The sequence below is a fragment of the Bos mutus genome, chromosome 1, assembly GCF_027580195.1.
Source record: "Bos mutus isolate GX-2022 chromosome 1, NWIPB_WYAK_1.1, whole genome shotgun sequence".
Taxonomy (NCBI): domain Eukaryota; kingdom Metazoa; phylum Chordata; class Mammalia; order Artiodactyla; family Bovidae; genus Bos; species Bos mutus.
The window spans coordinates 154,939,936-154,960,147 of record NC_091617.1 but is presented as its reverse complement, the minus strand read 5'-3'; the positions used below and the strand labels follow the sequence as shown (position 1 = coordinate 154,960,147).

Here is a 20,212-nt window from a genome sequence, read left to right as displayed (position 1 = left end):
AGAACCTGTCTGCCAGTGCAGGAGACTCAGGAGACGTGGGTTGGATCCCTGGGTCAGGAAGATCCTCTGGAGAAGGAAGTGGCAACTCGCTCCAGTATCCTTGCCTGGAAAATCCCTCGGACAGAGGGCCTGGATCTATGGTGTCACAAAGAGTCGGACGCAACTGAGTACACGCACACACAAATGTATGTGTCGTTATTGTTCTGTGCTTCCCCAGAGTAAAAATGAAAGATCTTTTGTCAATATGTAAACCCTGAAGAGGTATTTATATGACAGCTCGAAAGTCAGACAGATCCACAGAGTTGAAACATTTAAACAAACAGCACCACTTTGTAGAAATTGGTTAGTGAGGGGGAGGTGAAGAGGCCGGTGGATCCCAGGCCAAGACTGGAAACGCCCAAAACATGTTTCAGGGGAATTCGTCTTGGGTTATGCACTCTTTTTCAGACTTCTGAAACTCAACATGAGAACCGTAAGCAAATAAAAGTCCTCATAAACCAGGGAGGTAAATCCTGCAGCGAGGGCTCCAGGGGGAGGGGAGAGGGAGTGACTCACCCAGAGCTGGGAGCGACGCCCCCCACCAGGCTCCTCCTCCACCCTCTCCTCCTTCCACCCCTCCCTCCCTCCTGTGCTGAAACTCCGGACGGGAGCAGACACGACTTCTCTCTGCGCGGCCAGCATCACGGTCACTGCAGCCCACCCTGCCCCCGGCCCTTGCTCCATGGTGACACGACGGCCGGTGACATGAGGCTGCCCCGCGCTCTGCTCCCCCTGCTGCTGCAGGCCTGCTGGGCCTCCGCGCAGGACGACCCCGTGGCCTCAAGGGCCATCGCCTTCCAAGGTGAGTGGACTTGCCGCGTCTGCTGGGCGAGGCCGGCCTGGACCAGACGCATCCGGTGTGAGGTCCAGGGGACCCCGGCCCCTGCCATGATGCTCAAGCACTTAGATGCGGCCCAGCTGGCGGGGGACCCTGGGGAGGAGGATGGGCCTCACCGGGTCTCAGCCCTTGTGCCCCCTGAGTGTCTGTCCTCAGCGGGCGCTGCACCCCCTCTGCCTCCATCATCAGCTCCTTCTGATTCCTTCCTTGTGGTCAGTCAGGAAACGGTCACCTGGTCCTACCCACCCTCTCCTGAAGGTCAAGCCCCTCCCTGGTAGTTTTAAATTCAACTTGGAAACACAATGAGAAACGTCTCCTTGCTCTTTCAGGAGTGTCGGGGCCTGACTGGGTATAAGGGGGTGACTGGCTGGGGAAGTGGCCAGTGGGGCTGGGCGGGGGGGCTCCCCTGGGGAAGGGGGAGCGCAGGGCTGAGCCTCTCCTCCTGTCCCTGGCCCAGACTGCCCTGTGGACCTGTTCTTTGTGCTGGACACCTCCGAGAGCGTGGCCTTGAGGCTGAAGCCCTATGGGGCCCTGGTGGACAAGGTCAAGTCCTTCACCAAGCGCTTCATTGACAACCTGAACGACAGGTAGGACCTCGTCCTCCTCCTCCCGTCCACCATCCTCTCGGAGGGCGGGGGAGACAGGCTGGTGTCTCCCCTGCCACAGCCAGCAGGCAGAGCTGGCCCTCAGTGTCCCCATCTGAGAAGGGCAGTGTTGGCCAGGCCACTTGAGTTCCTTCCCCTGGGGCTGTGTGGTTCCGATGGGCTAGAAAAAGGCTGAGTTGAGATGGAGCCAGCTGTTTAGCCAAGAGAGTCAAGGGGGCAGTGCTACAGCCTGGACTCCCCAAACGCAGGGTTGAACAGCTCCCCTCCCCAACCCTGAGCCGGCTTGGGAAGCTGGCCTGAGGCCGTGTGCGCCTGCCTGGTACCTAGAGGGGGCGCCCCTCACCAGCCACCTGGACACTGACGGTTGCCCAAGTAGACGGTCACAGCCCAAGTCCCAGACCCGAGGTCTCAGTGTGCCCTGTGTCCAGTGTCCTGGTTAGAGGGGCCCCAGCCTGGTGTTGGCTATGGGGGCAGCATGATCCATCCATCCATCCATTCACTCACACGTGGGGGAGCCCCTGGCAGCGGGTGTGGCCAAGGACGGGACACGCCTGCAAGGAGGCGGGGCCAGACCAGGGGCGGGCTAAGCTCAGAACCAGGTTCCACCCCATCTCCCCCACCCTCACAGGCCCCACCCCTCCTCCCACTCCGACCCACTGACCCGCTGACACAGGCCCCCAGCCTCCCACCCACCAGAAAGGCTGCAGGGAAGGAGGACCGTCTGCCCAATGGAGGGCACGGTGGGACCGAAACCCCAGACCTCCTGAAATGCCCGGGTTTATGAAGACCAGGGAGGGCCCAGGTGTGGACAAGTTTCGTAGAACGGGCACGGGGCAGCCAGGTGACCCAGCATCCCACTCTGGGGGGCTTTGGCCCTGTACTTCATTCACTCCAATTGTGAACTGGGGGCTCTTCCTGCCTTTGGGGCTGTTGGCGCCCCACGGAGGCCTCTGTCACCCGTCTGCTGATGGGCTGAAGGAGCCTGGCTACCACCTGAGATCCTCGGCCAAAGTGACCAGGGCAGAGAGAAGAAGCCACTCAGATCCAGGGGTCCTATCCCCTCCCTCCCCCTGTGCCCTGTCACCGGCTCCACTGCTGTCTATGCAGGGTCTGTCCCCCACTCCATGGTCCTGGGATAGGGTCTTGGCTCACGGCTCCTCATCTGAGGCCCTGGAGATCAGGGGACGTGGTGGTCACTAGCTGGCTGGGCCCGCCCTCCTGGCCACCGCCGTCTCCCCACTATGTGCCCTCCGGCGCGGGGACCAGTGTCTCGGGGCTGCTCACGGGGCCACAGGCTCCTCCCTCTTGGCGTGAGAGAGGACCGGCCGTCTGTCCACCGGTGACCCCGCTGAGCAGGGGAGGAGAGCGGGCCGGGATGTGGGGAGGCCCGCTCACCATCCCGGGCCCGCAGGTACTACCGCTGTGACCGCAACCTGGTGTGGAATGCGGGCGCGCTGCACTATAGTGACGAGGTGGAGATCATCCGCGGGCTCACGCGCATGCCCAGCGGCCGCGACGAGCTTAAGAGCAGCGTGGACGCCGTCAAGTACTTCGGAAAGGGCACCTATACCGACTGCGCCATCAAGAAGGGTCTGGAGGAGCTGCTCGTGGGGTCAGTGCCTGCCGCCCTGTGGCGCCCCGCGCCCCGCCCCCCGCCGCCGTAGCTCTGCCTGGGGAGCGCCCAGCGCTGCCTTGGTCGCTGCCCGCTGGCTGGCGGACTTTGGTGCCTGAGGTTCCCCAGAGCAGACCTAGTGCCCGAGGGGGTCATGCTGGTGGCCACCAACCAGCCTGCCCCCTCACTCTCTACCACTCTGTCCCTCCTCCAGCTATCCACTGTCTCCTCAACCACTGAAGGCAGAGGGGACCTGAAATGTGACCCCACAGAACTTTATTTTCTGTTTTAATATCCTCTCCTATGTTGCTGTTGAGTTGCTCAGTAGTGTCCCACTCTACGACCCCATGGACTGCGGCACTGCCAGTCTCCTCTGTCCTTCACCATCTCCTGGAGCTTGCTCAAACTCAGGTTCATTGAGTCAGTGATGCCATCCAACCATCTCATCCTCTGTCAACCCCTTCTACTCCTGCTCTCAACCTTTCCCAGAATCAGAGTCTTTTTCCAGTGAGTCAGCTGTTCGCATTAGGTGGCTAAAATATTGGAGCTTCAGCTTCAACATCAGTCCTTCCAATAAATATTCAGGTTTGATTTGATCAAATATTCAGACTGGTTTGATCTTGCAGTCCAAGGGACTCTCAAGAGTCTTCTCCAACACCACAGTTCAAAAGTATCAGTTCTTCAGTGCTCAGCTTCTTTATGGTCCAACTCTTATCCCTTTCCGTAAGCCCACCTTGTGGCCAGATCAGCACAGAGAAACTGGAAACACTGCTCTGAGAGCCACCCTTGGGTCTGCAACTCCCTCTGGGGTCTCCAGCCCCCTGCCCCTCACCTCCAGCCTCAGGGTCTCAGTGATGTGGTCCCAATGGGGCCCTGAGCTGTGAGGGTCAGCGGTGGCCTGAGGAGGCTGGGACAGGTGGCCTCACCTCCCCCACACCCTGCAGGGGCTCCCACCTAAAGGAGAACAAGTACTTGGTTGTGGTGACTGACGGGCACCCCCTGGAGGGCTACAAGGAGCCCTGCGGGGGCCTGGAGGATGCTGTGAACGAGGCCAAGCATCTGGGCATCAAAGTCTTCTCCGTGGCCATCACGCCCGACCACCTGGTGCGGCACCCCCCAGGGCCTGCAGTGGAGGGAGGGGGTCCACAGGGACTATAATGGGAGAGGGGTACGGACATAGCCCGAGGGACTGGGCTCCGGGGGAGCAAGGAGGGGAGGGCCCGGCGCTCCTACTGTCACTGACGTTCACCCTCGCTCTGGTTGCATCCACCGCAGGAGCCACGTCTGAGCATCATCGCCACGGACCACACATACCGGCGCAACTTCACGGCGGCTGACTGGGGGCAGAGCCGCGACGCCGAGGAAGTCATCAGCCAGACCATCGACACCATCACCGACATGATCGTGAGCGCCACCTGCAGGCCCGCCCCAGCACCCCGCCGAGTCCAGGTGCCGGAAACCCTGTGCCCAGGAATGGAAGCTGATTTGACTTTTCTCTCTCACTTTTCAGAAAAATAATGTGGAGCAAGTGGTAAGCGCGTCCCCCCGCCCCCCGCCCCCCGGCCTGGCATCACCAGCGCCGTTCCTCCACCAGCAGCCTGAGCGCGGGCGGCCGGCGTGGCCGTGCCCACGCTTCCTGACATGTCCCTCTGTCCTCCTCCCGTCCTACAGTGCTGCTCCTTCGAGTGCCAGGTGAGTGTGGCCCTTGCCCACCCCAACCCCTGGGCCGCCCCAATGGTGCCCCCACTGACTTCTTTTTGTGTCTTGCAGCCTGCCAGAGGACCCCCCGGGCCTCGAGGCGACCCCGGGTACGAGGTAAGTGGCCACATCCTGCCGGTGCTTACCTTGATGGAGGGGGAAGCCTGGGAGAAATATCCTGCAGGTTAGTGCCAGGTCTAGGGGTGCAGCTGGACTTCAGGCAGCTGCCCTCAGCCCCACCGCCCACCTGCTGTGCTGAGCAGGTGTCCCAGCCATGGGAGAGGGTCTGGGCGTGATGACCTCACAGCCGATGTGGTGGCCATGGCTGCCGTGGCGTGGAGTCTGCTGCCCCAGCCTCCTTCCCGTGGTGGACAGCATGGCCTTCCTGGAGTGAGTGTCCCTGTGGCTCTGCTCCTGGAGGTGGACCTGCCGTGGGATGGATGCAAACATGGGCCCGAGGCTGGACTGGAAAACAAAATTCGTTGCTAGTATTCACAACCCGGGAGCTCACTCATGAAATTCTATATTTCTGGCTTTTCCTGGAAAGTATCAAGTCCAGTGGCCATGGAGCCATGTGGCCAACCTCCCACAGGGGGCTTCCAGGCTGCATCCACCCTGCCCTCCCACCCAGCACGGCAGCAAGAACAGGCAGACAGAAAAGAGTCAGGGTTATTTTTGCTGGCCCCGGGCAGCCCCAGGGCTTGGCGGAGTGTGTGGCAGAGACCCTGGGCCTGGCCTCACACCCTGGACCACGGGAAAGGTGCCTGGAAACCACGTAGATGCTGGAGATGGGATGGAATAGCTTCATAGACTTTTTTTTGTTAGCAAGTAGGGTCTTCCTTTCGCCAGCTTTTTAGAAATAAATGGAATCTATCCTCTGACCATGATCTGCTCTCTGTTCTAGGGAGAAAGAGGGAAGCCGGGGCTCCCGGGAGAGAAAGGAGAAGCTGGAGACCCTGTGAGTGCCGGGTACCTGACTGAGGGGTTGGGACGCTGAGCAGCCAGAGGCCAGGGAGCCAGACTGCGGAAACTTCCAGAAGGATGACTGGTTTCATGAGCACCATGTGACCTGATCCTCAGAGGACACGGCTCCTGTGGGTGATGAGGACTTGGGGGCACACGGCACAGCTGGCCCTCCAGCACCCCGACCCGGGCAGACCCCCATGCCCCTCAGCCGCCCCCCACAGGCCCACCTGCTCACAGAGGACAGGTGTCAGGGGTCGGCCAGCAGGTGGCCTCTGCTTCAGCCGTGGTGGTCTCCACCCCGGGGGGGTGCCCTGTGTCTCTCCTTCCCTGGAGCTCCACTGAGAGTCCCCAGGAGTGGGGTTGGGCTTCCACAGCAGGGCGCTTCTTGGACACAGGTCAGTGGTCAGCCTGCCAGGTCTCTCCAGCTGACCAGGCCTGAGTAGGGTGGGGAATGAGGGGGCTGGGTGGGGGTTACCTGCTCCCAGGGATGTCTAACACTCCCCCCTCCTCTGCTGCAGGGAAGACCTGGGGACCTTGGACCCGTCGGCTACCAGGGCATGAAGGTGGGTCTCTCCTCCCCGACGCGGCCTTGCCCTGGGCCTTAGGGCATCAGGCCTCCAGCACCCCTCACAGCCCCTTCCTCTCCTCTGTTTGCTGTGTAGGGAGAAAAAGGGAGCCGAGGGGAGAAGGTGAGTGACCTGCGGCTTTGGGACGTGTCCCTGGGGCATGGAGTGGCCCCCTACTCTGGACAAGGACAATGCTGCCCATTCCCAGCGTGGCGGGGCTGCAATGAGCTGGGGGTGCCTCACCCCACAATGGGGAGACCAAGCCCCTCACCCTCCCTTTCTATCTCCACAGGGCTCCAGGGGACCCAAAGGCTACAAGGTGAGATGCTGGAGGGGCACAGCCGGTGGGGACACTGCCCTGTGGGGGTGCAGTCTGACCTTCGTCTGACCTTTGATTTTTTCACTTCTCAGGGCGAGAAGGGAAAGCGTGGCATGGACGGCGTGGATGGCATGAAGGTCACCCTCAGCTCGGGGAGGGTGGAGGCGGGGCACATATTTCGGGGAAGGGATGGTGGGCCAGGCTGGCTATCCTCTAGGAGGTGGGTGGGTAGGGGTCTCGTGGGTGGCCACCCTGGGCACCTCTGAGGTAGCATGGAAGGCAGGATTCGCGTTCTGCCTCTAATTAGAATCTGTTGCTGATTCCTGCCAAGCCTCAGGTCCAGTGGACCCTAAGCTACCCAGCCAAGCATCTTCCACTGGGGGGAACTTTCTTGGGAAATGGTGGATGAGCCAGAGCTGAGAGGCTTGATTCCCCAAACCCACCTTCCTCCTTGCAGGGGGAGACAGGGTTCCCTGGCCTGCCAGGCTGCAAGGGCTCACCCGGATTCGATGTAAGTCACTTTCTCTCACCCACATCTTAAGGCTGTAAGCTCTCAGAAGTGAAAATTGCCTCAAGCCTCCTGCCAACCATGCAAAGTCACGCATGCCTTGTGGCCTGGGGACCTGCCCTGCTGGCTTGTCCCTCACTGGCAAGTGGCTGCCAGTGGCTGCCGTTTCAGACTACGCTCTGACTCTGAGTCCTCTCTCCAGGGTATCCAAGGACTCCCCGGGCCCAAGGGTGACCCAGGTGCCTTCGGACTGAAAGGACAGAAGGTCAGTGACTCAAGCCCACAGAGGGTGGGCCCGGCTGGGGCTTCACGACCCGCCCGGCATTGAGGAGAAATTCCTTCTGGAAGCAGGTTCTCAGCTTTAGTGTGGGGGCCAGGCCCCACTGCCCTTCCCGGGCTGGCAGGGATGGGCATGGGAACCTCTGCCCAGGAGAGCACTGGGTGCCCAGCCTTGGGTGTGTCCCGCCCCCATTGCACTTCCTGCACCTGCCCGTCAGTCCGAGGCCTCTCTGGGCACCTCGAGACCGTCCCTGCAGCCTGCAGCTCTCTGGTCAGCCCAGGATTGACCTGCTCACGTGAAATGTAAACTCAAGAATAAGCAGGGAGATACTCACACTGCAGCAGGCAGAGCAGTGAGGCCTGAGGATTCACGTTCTTCCTCTAATTCGAATCTGTTGCTGATATTTCTCTGGGTTTTCAGCAACAGGAAGTACTGGAAAAGTTGGAGGAGTAACACGGATTCTGTCCCAAACGCATCCTAGCAACACGGATGTCCTGGAGTGTGGTTGAGGTCTGAGGGTGCCAGCCCCCAGCCTGGTGACCCCAGGCTTCTGCTCCCGAGGGCCTGGCTGGCCCCTGCCATGGGCAGTGTCTGAACCTGGGAAGAGGGTTTGGTGCAGAGATGTGGGTGGCTAAGGTCGTCAGGGACCGCAGCCTGAAGCCTGGGTGAGGGGGGCCAGCGTGGGTCCACGGGCCCCCAGGACAGCCAGGCACGGCCTCCTGAAGGCTGACCCTCAGGTCTTTCCAGGGTGAGCCCGGAGCAGACGGGGAGCCTGGGAGGCCCGGGAGCACGGGGCCGCCTGGAGATGAGGTAAGCGTGCACATTTCCCTGATGAGTGGGGGTGCCTGTGCCTGGGAGGCCGCAGGGTCGGAGGAGACAGTCTGTGCTGTCGTTCTCAGGGTGAGCCTGGAGAGCCTGGTCCCCCGGGAGAGAAGGGAGAAGCCGGCGATGAGGTAGGAGCCCTCCCGCCCGTGACACCCCAGACTCAGCAGAGATCCTGCTGCTGACGAACTCATGTTGATTCCTCTTACTCCAGGGAAATGCAGGACCAGACGGAGCCCCCGGAGAGAGGGTGAGTGGGTGCTCTGAGCCTCACCAGTCAGTGGCCGGTGTGACTGGTGTGGCCCACGTGGCCCCAGGTGGATAGGGCAGGGCATGAGATGGAGAAACCACACATCCTGGCATCTGCTGGGGGGACAGCCCCGAGCCCAGGCCCCGGGCTCCCACCCCACACCTCACCGCCTCTGCTCCCTCCACACAGGGCGGCCCTGGGGAAAGAGGACCTCGAGGGACCCCAGGTGCGCGGGGCCCTAGAGGAGACCCGGTGAGTCACTGTCCCCAAGCTGGGACCCCCATGCCCTCGGGGGGTAGGGGGGCAGAGACCGGGCCAGACTGGGGTCACGCCATCAGAATCAAGGACAGGCCACCGTGATCCTCTGGCCCTGAGATGTGGGTGACCCACACCCTGGACTCCCATGTCCCAAAGATCCCCTCTCCCGCCCACTGCCTGTGTGGGACCTCGCCCCCCAGGCCCCAAGCTGCAGAGAAAGGTCAGCAACAGATTCGAATTAGAGGCAGAACGCGAATCCTTAGGCCTCCCTGCTCCGCCCACCATGGCGTCAGCATCGCCTTGCTTGTTCTTGAGTTTACATTTCACAGAAAGGAGTGTAGCCAGCGCCGCCCCCAACCCCTGCCTGGGGGGGTAGGGGTGGAAATGAGCTGCCTCCAGGCCTCGGCAGGGGTATCGGCCCCTCATCATGGCCCCTTGAAAACACGAGTCCCCTGATGGCCAAGCACGTGCCACGTTGGAGGACAGGGGTGAGAAGGAAGCGAGGCCACGCGCAGAGGATGACAGAAGCTGCCGGGCCTCAGCCGGTGGCCCCCAGGGCAGCCATCCTCCTCCGTCTCCTCCTCAGTGGCTTTTCCTCCCCAGGGTGAAGCTGGACCCCAAGGTGACCAGGGACGAGAAGGCCCCGTCGGTGTCCCCGGTGACCCGGTAGGAAGCCTGGCTGGCGGTGGTGGCGGGGGCAGGGCGTGGTGCTGCCAGATGGGAGCAGCTCACAGATGCAGGGGGAGGTCTCTTCACTGCACACCCAGGTGCTTCCTTGTGGGGGTGTGGCCTGGAGACCTGGGGTGTCTGGAGTTGGGGGGACGGCGGCCAGGGGGCTGGTACGGATTGGCAAGGTGGACCAGTGCTCACAGGGGGAGCCCTGTCCCTGGGTGGGCACTGCCAGGACACAGCCCTGAGCAAAGACCCCCCCAGGCTGCCCCCCACACTGCCCTCAGAGTGGGGAGGGTGCCCTGGTGTGGCTAGTGCTGGAAGAGATCAGTGAGGGTGGAAGCCGGGCAGTGAGCCATCAAGACCAGTGGGGGCGGGGCTGGCAGCAGCAGAGGCGTGCTGGAGCCTGGGCCCTGGGGACCCCTCCAGCCTGGGGAGACGGGCGAGGTCTCGGAGGACTGAGCCGAGACAGGCACCATACCGGAGATGAACTGTGTAAACCTCCCTCAGGGTTTGGAACCCCGGGGGTGAGATGCTGGCAGGAAGTTGACTTGGGAGTGTCAGTCCAAGGAACATTCCAGAATTCCTGGGCGTGACCTTCTAGAGGCCATGCTAGGGGAGGGGAAGACAGTGGAGGCCTGAGGAAGCAGTGGGCTGGGTGGAGGAGCAGTCGGGGAATAGGCTGGAAGCTACGAGCAGCTGGATGGGAGAGCTGAGACTACTCCCCCAGGGAGCATCCGGCCCAACGGCTCCCCACCTCTTACTGGTACTCTCAGCCCATCTTCTCCAGACCCTGACTGGGTCCTGCCACAGGGTCTGGTTTGCAAGTGGAGGGCATGTGGGGTGACAGAATGCACACGGAGGCGAGGCAGGTTGGGATGGGCTGTCACCACTGAGCAGGCCTTGGCCAGAGGGACAAGGCAGGAGCCTGGCTGTGGGGTTTGTCGAAGCTGCCACACCACATTGATGGGTGGTCTTGGCCAGGCCATGCTGGGGCTCTGGTGGTGTCCTGGCACTCCTGGTGGCCAGTGGGTCCTGGAAGAGGTCTGCAGAACCCACTCGAGCTCCAGCCCGCCCTGGAGAAGCACTTGAAGGGAAGCACACAGCCTGGTGCCACCCTCATGGGGCAGGCATGCTGGCAGTTCAGTGGGGAGACAGACCATACGCACGTGAACACATAGCAAATGGACCAACGTGCATGGTGAAGATGCACGGCAGGGCAGCTGGGTCCTGCGAGGCCCCGGACTCCACCCACCACCTCCATGGGGTGAGGGCTGCCCGCGGGACCCACAAGCCCCTGAGGGCCCCTGAGATGCAGGCTGCAGCCAGGGCTGGATACACTTGGCCTGCGATGGGGCCTCTTTTTTGGCGTCCTTGGAAGGGTCTGCTTCCTGTCCCCCATCATTCGCATGGACTGTGTGTAGATTGTCTGCAGTATTTTGCTTTACAGAAAAATACTGTCAAAAATATCAACATCCATCTGTTGTTCAGTCAGGTCATCCATCCATCCATCCATCCATGTGTTTATCCATCTTTATCTGTCTATCCACCCATCACCTGTGTACATGTGTCCTTTCAGTTTGGTCGCTCGGTCGTGTCTGACTCTTTGCAACCACATGGACTGCAGCACACCAGGCTTCCCTGTCCATCACCAACTCCCGGAGCTTTCTCAAACTCATATCCATCGAGTGGGTGATGCCATCCAACCATCTCATCCTCTGTCGTCCCCTTCTCCATCTGTCTAGTCTTCTGTCATATATCCATGGATGTATGTATCCATCCATCCATCTATCTGCCCACCCACTTGCTCGTCCATGCATCCGAAGAACTTTCAAGGCAATATCCAGAACGTAAATTCTTAGCAGCAAAATGTCTTAGCCCCAGTGTTGTGTGTATGAGTTGACATTTGCCAAATAATCCTACCTACCTGCCCATCTGGCCCCCACTCACACTCCCCCAAGAGTGTAAAACAAGCTGCACACACACCTCTGCCAACATGAGCTGTGATGAGACCAGGGCTCCGCACATTTACTCGTCTCCCGGTTTGACTGTTGGTGTGTGTGTGGGCTGAGTGTGGTCTCTGCTGGGCTGTTCATGCAGGTGATCACTTCCCGCCAGGGTCTGTGTTCTCCGCGGTGGTGGGGGATGGGGGGCTGCCCCCTGGTGCAGACATTGTTCTCATCTGTCCTGAGCTTGTCTGGGTTCCCTTGCAGTTGAGGTTGTCCTGCTTGTGAACAAAGGTTTACAGATGCACTCACCCCTTTCAGTGTGGTTTTGCTCACCTCTGATTTGTCAGGAATGTAGACTTCAGCAGTGGAAGAGGGGTGGGCTTGCCCTGCGTGGCTTTTTCAGTGAACAGCCAGCCCGTTGTCACAATGCACACAAGTGCAGTCTGTGTCAATGATTGAAATGCGGTTCCATCAGGTTTAAAACCCCTCATCTCTATGTGTCTCTTTCTGGAAAGACTGTCACCCGCCCCCGCCCCTGCTCTTTCTGTGTCCACCCCGTTCCGACAACTGACTCCTGTGGCCTCAGGCTGAGCAGGCCCTGGCCTTTCCTGGATGGTAACTGAGGAGCCATGACCGCTCCTGGCCAGTGGTGCTGACACATTCTGCCCAGGTTCTTCCTGTGGCACTATCGGGAAGTCATCCAAACTCTAAAGGCACAAAACGCTGGAAGCGGGACCCGGCGTGGGGTCCTGGGTGCATCCCAGCCGCGTTAGTTTTCAGAGTAATTGGTCGCCACAATAAAAGGAAGCTGCCGAGAGTGCGGGGCAAAGGGAGGCCCCTCCTAGGCCGCAGGAACCCTGGACACTGCTGGGAATGGCTGCCTCCTTCGGGAGGGGGCCTTGTGTACCCCCAGCCTGTGACCAACTGGGAATGGTGCCCCCTGGACCAGTGGCTCCCAACCCAGGTGGCACTTGGTCACCTGCACGTTCAACTTCTCGGCCCCCAGGTCTTCTGCTTCTGAACTCAGCTCCATTCTCCTGACCCTGTCAGGGATCCCACAAGCCCCTCCTGATTCCAGACCCAACAGGAGGTTGGCTCAGACACCAGGGTCCATGCAGAAGGTCCTGGGAAATATGTTTTCCCAAATCGCAAGAAAAGGCCACTGAGAAACTGAGGATAGGGTCCTGTTCTCCTGTTATGCACCCGGCCACCAGGCCTCGCCCACCCCGTGTCCCCCACAGTGGGTGCCCCCATTCCCCCGCAGTGGGCGCCCTGCATTCCTCCGAGGTGGGCATCCCCGTCCCCCTGCAGTGGGCGCCCCAGGAGCTCCACCCAGTTTGGTGTTTCCGTGTCTCAGGTGGTTCCTTGAGTTCCCAGGATGCACCACTGGGGACCAGGAGGCATCACCGCACAGGGCCACTCCCATCCCTTTCCTATCCCAAGATAGGTCAGGGATCTGTGGAGTCCTTCGGGGACCAAGAGCCTGGACGAGAAAGCAGGCGATGGTCCCCAGGGAGCGGCAGGATGGAGCAGCCAGCAAGGGTTGAGTGTGGGGCTGGGGGCCACTGGGTCAGAAGGGGCCCATCGGGTGTGTCCTCCCTCTGCAGGGCGAGGCTGGCCCCATTGGGCCGAAAGGATACCGAGGTGATGAGGGACCCCCTGGGACCGAGGTGAGTAGCCCTCCCTGCCACTGTCCCAGGAGGGACTAGCCTGACCCCTGTCCCCTCCTCCCCCAACCCAGACTTCTTTGGGAGAACCCCCTGGGCTCCTACACATAAATGTTTCATTTCACTTCATGGAATGTGTGACTCTGACGACATTTAGAAAATGCAGAAAAATATTAGAAAGAAAGAGAATTGAAATCTAACCCCCCCTCGCCCCCACCCAGAGAGAAACAGCATCAACAGTTTGACTTATTTTTTTCCAAATTCCTTTTTTTCTTTCTTTGTGTGTTATGCCTTATGAATTTGACTTGAGAAGATTTTTTGTTGTTTTTCTCATTATGAACTTAGACCTTAACGATTTTTCAGCTTTGCTGACATTCTGGTGCTGGCCATGCCTGTGGTGTGTCTGCTGGCTCCTCCACCCACTGTGGTTGGGCTCTTGGGTGTGAATCCCCCACAGTGACCCATGGGTCCCTGTCCCTGTTCTGGTCACCTCCTTCTTGGGTCACTCCCTGGGTGGACATGGGGCAGGTGTAGCCTCTAAGGCCCAAAGGTGTCATGGCCTCCAGGATTCCAGGTTTAAAAGCCTTTCTTTGAGTAATCTATGTGCTGCATGAAAACATGTTAACTTATTTAATTCTCTTTCCTCCAGGAGGCCTCGTGCCTCCGAGCCTGTGTGGCTTGCTACCCAGAGTCCACTTCATTTTCTCCTCCTTAGGGCCCCAAAGGAGCTCCGGGGCCTGCAGGCCCCCCCGGAGACCCCGGGCTGATGGGTGAGAGGGTGAGTGATACAGGGCAAAGGGTACATCCTGGGCGGGAGATTGCCTGGGGCCCAGAATCTGAAAGCAGCCGGCCTGGGCGAGTCCAGGACTGCAGTGGCTGGACTCTGTCTGCTCTCCCAGGGTGAAGACGGCCCCCCCGGGAATGGCACCGAAGGCTTCCCCGGCTTTCCTGTGAGTACCCAGAGTCCTGCCTGACGCCCCCTTAAGCCAGTGGGGCACATGGCTCTCTGGCTGGGGCTGCCCCTCTGGTGTGACAGGTATGACTGACGTGACTTTCCCACCTCCCCCAGGGCTATCCAGGCAGCAGAGGCCCTCCTGGGATAAACGTGAGTACGCACCATCTGCTCTGTTGGCCGTGGGAGGTGCACACAGGCACACACGCGCGTGCAAGCACATTGCTCCTACACCTGAGCAAACGCATGAAGACGCACACAGCCCTGCTCGTCGCCAAGGCCCCGCCCACGTCGTGTCTCCTTAGGCCCCGCTCAGCCCGGGTCCCCTGCTGCCTGACACTCCCCTCGGGATCTGTTCTCTCCATGGCCCGCCCCAGAGGCCTGCCCCCAGAACTGCAGCACCCACCCCAACCCTGGGCCGGCTCCCCCTAACTATGTGCTCTCCGTCACCTGCAGGGCACCAAAGGCTACCCTGGCCTCAAGGGGGACGAGGGAGAAGCCGGGGACCCCGGAGAGGATGTGAGTGCAAAGCCCACCGCGTTTGGTGACATCCTCAGTCAACCTCGGCCTCGAGGGCCCAGAGCCCACAGACCATAGGGGAATGTGGCTCCGAGGGTGGCTGAGCCTTCTGGGGGTCAAGGGGGTGGTGGCCAGGCTCATAGCAGTTGGTCTGGCCATGCGTGGCAAGCCTACAACACTGCACTGTGTCTTTCCAGAATAATGACATTGCTCCACGAGGCGCCAAAGGAGCAAAGGGCTACCGAGGTCCTGAAGGCCCCCAGGTGGGTCCATGGGCGGGCAGGCGCCCTCCCTGAGGCTGTGGAGTCTGGGGTGGTGGGAACCTGGGAGCAAGGCTCTAGAGATGGGCTCCAGGAGGATTAGGGGGACATGCAGTTTCAGGGTCTGGGGGACTGAGCATGAAGGGGTGGGAAGAAGGGGAGGCAGGTCTCCGGGCGAGCTGTGACAGGCATGGCAGGGCCTCAGGTGGTACCTGGGTGAGGCCGGGCACCTTGCCCATCAAGGTGGCGCCGTTAGACCCGCCGGGACACTCTCCCGCGGTGGGGTGAGCTCCCACTGACCTCCAGGAAAGGACAGTCGGACAGTGGTCACCAGGTGGACGACAGTAGCAGGTTCCCCAGCCTTCAAGGTGCAGAAGCCTCGGCTCCCCCTAGGGCTGGGGGACCCTGCATGAAGGGGATCAGCCAAGGGCTCCTGTCAGATCTTCGGCCCAGGAATCAGCATGGCCCCAGCGTCCACCCTGACAATCCTTCTCCCATCCTTTCTCTGACAGGGACCCCCAGGACACGTGGGACCACCGGGGCCAGACGTAAGTATTGTGAATATCCTTGGGGACTGACCACTCTGGCCAAGGCTCCTGTGGGGGGTGGGGAGCCTGACGGCAGCAGAGATCACAAGATGGCCACAGGGAGACATGTGGAGGCCATGGGGGACACATGGAGGCCACAGCCAACACAAGGGCCGTGGGGGCATGGGACAGTCACAGTGGGGATGTGTGCTGGTCGTAAGGGAACATACAAAGCCATGAGGGGGACACGTGATGGCCACAGTGAGACACCTGTGGCCACACATCAGAGGCCACATCAGATGTCCATGCCCCACAGGCAGGGGCCTCACAGGTAGAGCAGGGCACGCCCTGGGAAGGGGGACACCCTGCCCAGCCCAGCCCCTCTGTGGTCCCAGCTGGAGTCCCAGGGGAGGGGGACCTGAAGGGCTGGCCTCACCCCCTGAGCCCTGGGAAGCCTCTCACTCCCCAGGGAGGGCCACAGGAGAACCAATTCCGTCTCCTGGGAGTATCTCTTCCCTCACCCCCAGGAATGCGAGATTTTGGACATCATCATGAAAATGTGCTGTGAGTGTCTCCCCCTTGATACCTACCCTGATGAGAAAGAACGTCCTGCCATATGCTGACTGGGGGTGCGGGCAGGCAGGAGGGCAGACATGGGCCTCTCCTGAGAGGAAGTTGGGGGTAGGGGGGGAGGGGAGCCTGGCTGGGGGTTGAGTCTCAACGCCTGGTTCTCCCATGAGAAAGTCAGGAGGGGTGCAGGGGGAGCTGGCTGGGGGGTTAGTCTTGACACCATATGATCGCCTCTTTCTTCTCTTCCCAGCTTGCTGTGGTGAGTCTGACTCTTCACCTGGGGGGTGGACTCACCTCCCCTCCCCTGGATTGGCCCTGGGTGCTGGCCTGCCGGTCTTCCCCTGGTCATTCACGCAACCAGGGATGGGGAGACCGGAGTTCTATCCATGACCCCAGTCCTTGAGCGCCCACCCCTCTCTGCCCTGCTTTGGAGGGGTCCTGGGAGGGGCTCCGAGGCTTACCGCACCCTGCTGCCTGCAGAGTGCAAGTGCGGGCCCATCGACATCCTCTTCGTGCTGGACAGCTCCGAGAGCATCGGCCTACAGAACTTCGAGATCGCCAAGGACTTCATCGTCAAGGTCATTGACCGGCTGAGCAAGGATGAGCTGGTCAAGGTGAGGCGGACGCCCTGGCCTCGTTTGGGGATGAAGTTTCCCAGGGAGGCAGGGGTCTGTCCTGACACCAGAGTGGAAGGGCCGGGTGCTGGGGGCCGCAAGAGAGATGCCTTGTTTCTCAAAAGCCAAAGCCTCCAGCCCAGCAGAGCACAAGAGCAAGCTGGGGGCCTGGGGGCCAGTCCAACCCGGGATGGGAGTGGGTGGAGGCGCGACCTGAGCAGGGAGAAGCACCAGCACCCCTGTGGATCCCTGGAGGTGCTCCTCATGGTGGCGGCTCTCTCTCGAGCAGTTTGAGCCTGGGCAGTCACATGCAGGTGTGGTGCAGTACAGCCACAACCAGATGCAGGAGCATGTGGACCTGAGGGACCCCAACATCAGGAATGCCCAGGACCTCAAGGAGTGAGTGTGGCTGCTTGGTGCCTGCACACGCATCGTAGCCCAAGGCCCACTTGGGCCCTGACCCCTGACCCTGGCCTTGCTCTGGCCCTGACCCCTACCCTGGCCCCCTGACTCCTGGTTCCCACCCTAATGGTACTGTGGCCTTGCAGGGCCATCAAGAAGCTGCAGTGGATGGGCGGCGGCACCTTCACGGGTGAGGCCCTGCAGTACACCCGGAGCCGGCTGCTGCCACCCACTCCGAACAACCGCATTGCCCTGGTCATCACCGATGGCCGCTCAGACACCCAGAGGGACACCACCCCACTCAGCGTGCTCTGCGGCCCTGACATCCAGGTGGGGCGGCCTCCATACCACACTGTCACCCTCACGCCCAAGAGCCCCGGGGACTGTCCCCACCAAGGGCCACACCAACACTGTCCCCCTCCCCAGGTGGTCTCCGTGGGCATCAAGGATGTCTTTGGCTTGGCCGCGGGCTCCGACCAGCTCAACGTCATCTCCTGCCAAGGCCTGGCACCCCAGGGACGGCCGGGCATCTCACTGGTCAAGGAAAACTACGCCGAGCTTCTGGACGATGGCTTCCTGAAGAACATCACTGCCCAGATCTGCATAGGTGAGTGTGGCAGGCGGGCCCTGTGGCTCTGCTCTCCGCTCTCCGCTTGCTGTGACCTCCGGCTGTGGCAGCAGATGCCCATGGCCAGCAGCGTGTCCGCTCCCCACTGAGCTGCTCCCCGTTCTTACAGGCTGTGGCCTGACTCCCTTGTGGCTTGGCATCCACACAGGTGTTCCCCGGGTGTGGGCTGTACCGTGGCCTCCCACTGCACACGTGTGCACTGGGGTCTGAGGTTTGGTGCACCCAAATGTGTGGGCAGTGGTGGGCCTTGGAGCCTGAGACCCCTCAGAGGGTCCCACGTAAGGGACACACTTGTCACGTCCATCTGGGCTTGGCCCAGGATCAGAGCTGAGTCCACACTGCAGCTGCTGGTCAGCAACTAGAGAGTGCTTCAGGCTCAGACTCAGGGGCCCCGACTGGCACAGTGGAGTCAGCGTTATCTGGGGTCTGTGGCATGGGGCCTGTGCTGTAGAGCACCCTTCCTCTGCCCTGAGCTTGGTTTCCCTGCTCTTGGAAGGGCTGGTGCCTGGAGGACCCTTCTGTCACTCAAAGGTCCCCCTCTGGAATAAGGGACACCCCTCCTGTTGGGTGGAGATAGTGGTGGCTGTGCCTCTGCCCCAGAAGTGCCAGGCGTCCTCTTGCTGGGGGGTTACAGGAGGAACAGCAGTCCCTGTGATCGCTGGGTCATGCTGTGGGGTTTTCTCTTTTACAGACAAGAAATGTCCAGATTACAGCTGCCCAAGTGAGTACTGGGGGGTGGATGGGGCGCTCTCGGGGGGCGCTGGGTAAGAAGGGTCTGGAGGCCATAGGGAGCGGGGCAGGCCCCAGGGCCTGCGGTGCACGCTCACAGCTGCTCCGCCCGCAGTCACCTTCTCCTCCCCGGCCGACATCACCATCCTCCTGGACGGCTCCGCCAGCGTGGGCAGCCACAACTTTGACATCACCAAACGCTTTGCCAAGCGGCTGGCAGAGCGCTTCCTGACAGCGAGCCGGACAGACCCGAGCCAGGACGTGCGCGTGGCAGTGGTGCAGTACAGCGGCACGGGGCAGCAGCGGCCGGAGCGCGCGGCCCTGCAGTTCCTGCAGAACTACACCGTGCTGGCCAACACCGTGGACTCCATGGACTTCTTCAATGACGCCACCGACGTCATGGACGCCCTGGGCTACGTGACCCGCTTCTACCGCGAGGCCTCGTCCAACGCCGCCAAGAAGAGGCTGCTGCTCTTCTCGGATGGCAACTCGCAAGGCGCCACGCCGGCCGCCATCGAGAAGGCAGTGCAGGAGGCCCAGCGGGCGGGCGTGGAGATCTTCGCGGTGGTGGTGGGCCGCCAGGTGAACGAGCCCCACGTGCGTGTCCTGGTCACCGGCAAGGCGGCTGAGTATGACGTGGTCTTCGGCGAGCGCCACCTGTTCCGCGTGCCCAGTTACCAGGCGTTGCTGCGGGGCGTCTTCTACCAGACGGTGTCCAGGAAGGTGGCGCTGGACTAGTGGCCTGGCCCCTGCCACCGAGACAGATGCAAGAGGGGACCCAACGTTCCTGACCAACCCGACTAGCTAGGATTTTTTAAAGGGAAAGCTTGAAAAGCCATGATTCGATGCTCTATGCTTTGCCTACCCCCCCAGAGCAGAGTGTCGGTGCTGGGGATCTGCTGGCCCCCTCCTGCTGCCTGCCTGAACCTGCACCCGAAGTGCCCTCCTCTTGCTGCCTGTCCATGTCCCCTCATCCCAGTCGGAGCCCTGGCACCTGGTTCTCTGTCCTTTCTGGGGTCAGCTGTCACTGCCTTCCCTCCCCACCACCCCCCGCCACCACCACCCAGAGCTTGACTTCCCTCCGATCCTAGAGTCCTTCAGGAAACTCTCGCTCACCCCAAAGTCAGGTCTTCCAGGGAACTCACACAGGAGCGTGATCCCTGGTGAGCTGACCCCCCTCATGAGGCTCTTGTCACTCACACCTGCCAGCAGAAACCACAACTCCTCCTTGATGGCAAAGCCCAGACCGCAAACCCCAGAGCAGAGGTGCTATCCTGCCCCACCCCACCCCAGGACCGGAGGCCTGGCCGCAGCCCCTGGGGCCCAGTGAGGCGTTTCATCAGAAACAAGCCGAAGCCCTTTTTCCTCAAGGAAGTGATTGATTCTACGTTTCATTGAAGGTTTTCTTGTTTCTTTAGTTTTACTTTTACTCCTTTCTGTGTTTTTTCTCTACCGTGTTCATGTGGGCGACTTTTCCAAATAAAGGTTTTCACTCTCCTTTCTGTGGTCGTCGTTCCAAGGAGTTAAACCCACATTGTGCTTGCCCTTTGCAGCAACAGGAGGACTCAGGGGCTGAAGCGTCCAGGGCCCTGAGAGGTGCCTCCACGGCCAGGTGCCATCCATCCACACCCCTCTTCTAGGTCTGGAGGAAAATCGGGAGCTTGAAGGCCGTCCCCTGTACTTGGGGAGGAGCTGGGAGAACAAGCCTGACACCCTGACTGTAGAATTGAAAGCAGTGGGGGCCGCTGGGAGATAAGTCCCCCCAGATGGCCAGCATTCCAGCCCCAAAACCACCCCAGGATGTCTGCAGGGGCTGGGCAATCCAGCCTGGATTCAGAGCAGACTGCAGAGAGGCCCCATCCTGCACCCTGCAGCCCCCACCCCTGTCTTCAGGAAAAGCCCCCCATCTGAGGAAGGGTTAAGGCAGGTAGAGGCTGTGGGGGAAGGAAAGGGGAGAGATGTGGC

General features: G+C 61.0%; 1 protein-coding gene across 1 annotated transcript; it reads left to right on the top strand.

The window, feature by feature from the left end:
- Positions 1-612: 612 nt before the first annotated feature.
- COL6A1 (collagen type VI alpha 1 chain) lies at positions 613-19,744 on the top strand. Its single transcript, XM_070377963.1, has 35 exons — positions 613-841; positions 1,335-1,464; positions 2,894-3,094; positions 4,039-4,198; positions 4,370-4,498; positions 4,605-4,625; positions 4,766-4,786; positions 4,865-4,909; positions 5,697-5,750; positions 6,277-6,321; positions 6,421-6,447; positions 6,617-6,643; positions 6,736-6,780; positions 7,101-7,154; positions 7,354-7,416; positions 8,179-8,241; positions 8,331-8,384; positions 8,468-8,503; positions 8,693-8,755; positions 9,365-9,427; positions 12,987-13,049; positions 13,762-13,824; positions 13,946-13,996; positions 14,116-14,151; positions 14,455-14,517; positions 14,715-14,780; positions 15,290-15,325; positions 15,832-15,868; positions 16,125-16,133; positions 16,355-16,488; positions 16,778-16,887; positions 17,037-17,220; positions 17,317-17,497; positions 18,210-18,239; positions 18,363-19,744. Exons 1-35 carry the CDS (start codon positions 745-747, stop codon positions 18,983-18,985), a joined length of 3,084 nt encoding a protein of 1,027 aa, XP_070234064.1. The 5' UTR covers positions 613-744; the 3' UTR covers positions 18,986-19,744.
- The last annotated feature ends 468 nt before the right edge of the window (positions 19,745-20,212 follow it).